Source organism: Nicotiana attenuata, chromosome 10, assembly GCF_001879085.1.
Source record: "Nicotiana attenuata strain UT chromosome 10, NIATTr2, whole genome shotgun sequence".
NCBI classification, from domain to species: Eukaryota; Viridiplantae; Streptophyta; class Magnoliopsida; order Solanales; family Solanaceae; genus Nicotiana; species Nicotiana attenuata.
This window is the reverse complement of record NC_031998.1, coordinates 38,051,565-38,055,976: the sequence shown is the minus strand read 5'-3', so window position 1 is coordinate 38,055,976 and position 4,412 is coordinate 38,051,565. Positions and strand designations below refer to the sequence as shown.

Genomic DNA, 4,412 nt, shown 5'->3' with positions numbered 1-4,412 from the left:
TAGTGTTTATTGTGATATATTAGAACCGTATAAAAAATTATTAAGTTTTGTGAAATTTTTTCAATAATTTTTTTTAACATATTTATCTTTTTTTAGTTTAGAACTTCAAGAAAAAATATAAAATTATATTTTAAAAAATGATGGGCCGGCCCGTGGCCCTCATAAGAATAGGGTGGGCTGATCGTTATAAGTCCATCAAAATGGTGGGCTAGCCCAGCCCAGCCCGTCAATTGCTAAAGCCCACGTTGGCTGGGCTGGGCTAGCCCGGCCCGGCCCATATTGACAGCTCTATCAATCATATACAGTCAAACTTCTCTGTAACAATTATCTTTTATAGCAACATTTAATTATAACATTTAGAAAATGTTTGGTACAAACAAAGCTGTAATATAGAGGTTTGACTGTAATATGATAATTTATTCTTTTTCTATAGATATGCATAAAGTAATCGATTCCAAGTGTCAGGAACTCCGGGCAAGCACCAATGTATACAATCCGCAAAATGCAAAGGGTCAGCTTTCTGCTCATCAGTCAACAATTTGCCATATGATTCACCATAAATTGATGAATGCGCATCAATTCTGTACTCAGATAATTGTGTAATATTAAGGACAGTAACATGAACTCTCATCCTTTTGATCACACTTGCCACTACTTTCATCATCTCTTTGTTTGAACCAAATCCCCAGTGGCCTCTCTTCATTACTGGTCTTGTCTCATTGTAGCACATGATCCCATTTATGTTGCCCCAATCTTTATTTCTGAATTAATATATATACGTTTGTTAAAGTGGTGTTAGTTTAAGTTCCACCAAAATGAAAGAGGTTATTATTAAAAAAAAAAAAAAAAAACAGCTCAGTGCACAAAGCATCCTGTATTCACATAGGGTTCAGGAAAGGACCGAACCTCAAAGAATTGCGATATAGACAGCCTACCTAATGCAAGCATTAATGGCTGTTTCCACGGCTTGAACCCGTGACCTATAGGTCATACGGACAACTTTACTGTTACTCCAAAGCTCCCTTCAACGAGATTTTTTAATGAGAGAGAAAAAGAACTTAATTACCTTTCGTGGCTAGGAGACATAGTGGTGAAAAAAATCTGAGTTTTATTGGAATCAATTGTGGAATCAATCCAATTTGCCCAAGTCCTCAAAGCTAGTCTGTAAGAAACTGGTGTGTCTAATTCTTCATAGCCTTCTTCTCCATTTTGAAATTCGCCCCATCTGTATTTTAATCAAAAATAGTAATTAGCACTAATCATTAAGGCGTATTTTTAACTTATTATACTTATTTCTTTCTTAAATGAGTAACTAGTGACTATATGCCTTCTTGGATTAGTAAGGCTGGAATTGAAAAAACACTTCTTAGTAGTCTAAAATGACTTTTGACCGAACTTTTTTAGTTAATAACTAATTTAAGGGACCTGAGAGATTAATAAAGAACTGACAAGGTAAAAATTTATCCACACCTAATGTTTAAGCTAAATGAATGAATAAACAAGTATTTTACATGCACTTCTATAACTTAATCATAGTTAATTATTGTATACTAATTTATACATCAGTATATTACTTAACCATGAGTAACTTGTATAGTTTTATAAATATCAGGTGTGGATAAATTTTCACCGAACTTACAGTGTGTTGATCTTGAGTCGGCCCATCCACCAAACATAAGTATTGAAAACAAGGATATCTACGCCAAGCCAATTTTGGGCACGTTGTGTAATTGAGTCCACCTTAACGATTTTCTGATTTGGATTGAATTTTATATGAAAATCAGTGTTAGATTCCACCAGGAATGGTGCCCAGTAGAACTCAATGCTGGCATTATATTCCTGAAAAATGAGTGGATATATTAAGCTGCTTATTTTGGATCTTAGGACTCATATGTATGTTATAAATGAATTCTTGAAAAAGGCAAGGTGTTTATGTTGATCGGTACGATTTACTATTTACCTCGGCTTTAAAGACAGAATGCCCACGACTTATTTTTTTCATCGACTTCTGATCTTCTGGGATTATAGATTCCACCAAGCACACAAAAGATTGCCATTGATTTTTCTGTAGTGAATCACCTACAAACATTAGCCTCTTTCCTTGAAGTTTTATGAGGGCAACCTCAGGATCAAATCTGGTCGAGTCATAGAAGAAAGTACACGTTAATTATTTCACGTTAATGCAAGAAAGATTTTCATTTCATAATTGAGATTTTTTAGTCATAAGTATGCATGATATGTTGTGAACCAAATGAGCATCTCATTGTTGCCAAGCGAATTGGTAATGAGTTTATAGGTTGAGTGGGCTCTCCCGCATAATAAGCCACTCTTTTGATTAGATTCTCTGGTTCAGTCTATAATAATTGATATCAGAGCACGTTGATCAGGCAACAACTCCAATTGCTACTCTGGTAGAGTGCTCGAATGGTGGTCTGGACCCGTAAGGGGTGCCAGCCGTGACCAATTGGGACGACATGCCAGGAGTGTGGCTTGGACTAGGTGGGGTGAGAGTCATGACCAATTGGGCCCAAAAAAGAAAATAAAATTATACCACCCCTGACCAACTTGGCCAGAAGGGTTCAGGCCTGGCGCCTGTCATGATCAACAAAGTCCTCGATCATGACAGGAAAATTGTTTAGTAAATTTATAGGATAGATGAATTTTCCCACCTAATAGACTAGTCTTTCGAATTGGGCTCCTATATTCGATCTGTAACACGTATCAAAAATTAAAACAAGAACCAATTTCACATAAATTTCCATAATAGAAATACAGAATAGGAATTGACATTTCATTTTAGCTTGCTAACCTTGGCAAGACACAGTCATCAGGCTGCCATTCCCAGTATAGATAATCTGAATCGTTTCGGCCATTCTTAACACAAGCATATTCCCTGTCAATATATGAACAAGTCCTGTCCGTATACAATGGCTTAATTGAAGTATTGAACACCCAATTTCCGTCAGTGTGATTGCATTCATAGCGATCATACTCGTTTAGAGGATTGTTTTCCAATCTTTTTACATCTATTAAGCCAAGAAAATGCTTTTATGTAAGATGATAAAAAATATATGAAGTAGTGCAGTTTTGATTTACTAGTATTAAAACAGATGGTTCACCTGTATGAGAATTCTTAGACTTTGTAAAGGTGCATTTTGAACAAGGTTTGAACCTGAGAACAGAGTGATAAGTACTGATTTTGTCAATGTAGAAGAGAGAAATGAAACCTATTGTACATATAATGATTGTGATTATTGGCAAAGATAAATTTCCTCGAGCAGATTTTGTCCATCCCATTGTGAAAGTGAGGAAAACTTTAACTTTGAAATAAGGGAAGGCAGAGTAATTCGAGGGCTTAGGGCTCAATGTACAATATTTATGAAGTTCAGTGTCGAAGGAGCAATACCACCAAAGGATGAGGTATAGCGGACAGGACTGCTCTTCTCTTAACCAGAGGTCTTGGATTCGAGCCCTGGGTACGGAAAAATCCATTGTAGGGAGCGCTTCCTCCCTAATGGGGCCCAACGCAGCACGACACCGTATATAATCGGGCTCCAATACGGGTACCAGACACCGGGTGGGAAACCAAAAAAAAAATATTGAAGGAGCAATATGCTTTTTCTCTATTTAGTTAAATAATTCACTGTACTATCTTTTGAGTTTAATACTGCTAATTCATTTGCTTACTGGTAATATAGAGGAAGGGTGCCTTGGCATAACTGGTAAAGTTGCTGTCATGTGACCAGGAGGTCACGGGTTCAAGCGGTGGAAACAATTTCTTATAGAAATACAGGGTAAAGACTCTATACAATAGACCCTTAGTGGTTTGACCCTTCCCCGAACCCCACGCATAGCAGGAACTTAGTGTACCGGGCTGCCTTTTACTGGTAATATAGGTTTACTTCCATAGGCCGTTAATCATTAATTAGTTGAAGCATGTGCTAAAGACAGCATTGATAAGCCGTACAGATACTTTTTCGTTTTTTTATTTTAATTTTTCAGTGCACTAAAAGACATGTTATATCAATCAAATTAGCTACAATTTAGTAGAGGAAAAGAAAAGCCACTTTCTTTTTTCCTTTTTCTACCTGAGACTAGCAATAGTGATAACTCTCCAACCACCACTGTATATAAAAAGGGCTATTAATTGATAACTTTGTTTATACTATAGATCTTTCTATTTAGCATTATGCGTATGTCGTGGCGATTATATTATGAAAACAAATTTAACAGAAAATAAGAAGATAATAAAGACAAGATGACATCAAAGAAAGAGAATTTCACTGTACAAGGCAAAACGCAACTACTGATCTAAGCTTTCAATTCTTCTTTTTACGGTAGTTAACTGATTTTAATAGATAAAATTTCTCGATTCACTAGGGACAACAGTTTACTTAGTTCGTAAAAAATAT

General features: G+C 36.0%; 1 protein-coding gene across 1 annotated transcript; it reads right to left on the bottom strand.

Annotated features, from left to right (window-relative positions):
• On the bottom strand, nucleotides 325-3,329 carry LOC109233913 (protein trichome birefringence-like 3). The gene is made up of 6 exons (XM_019399762.1): nucleotides 3,120-3,329; nucleotides 2,810-3,026; nucleotides 1,961-2,135; nucleotides 1,640-1,839; nucleotides 1,067-1,225; nucleotides 325-761 (listed from the first exon to the last, which is right to left on the bottom strand). Exons 1-6 carry the CDS (start codon nucleotides 3,295-3,297, stop codon nucleotides 428-430), a joined length of 1,263 nt encoding a protein of 420 aa, XP_019255307.1. The 5' UTR covers nucleotides 3,298-3,329; the 3' UTR covers nucleotides 325-427.

Bases quoted from the DNA above. Each gene is read 5' to 3' on its own strand.
- LOC109233913 (XM_019399762.1), bottom strand. From the start codon at position 3,297: ATGGGATGGACAAAATCTGCTCGAGGAAATTTATCTTTGCCAATAATC. The intron at 1,840-1,960 runs GTAAATAGTAAA...CTCATTTTTCAG, and splicing joins ATTCTGTCTTTAAAGCCGAG to GAATATAATGCCAGCATTGA. The intron at 762-1,066 runs GTAATTAAGTTC...ATATTAATTCAG, and splicing joins ATGTCTCCTAGCCACGAAAG to AAATAAAGATTGGGGCAACA.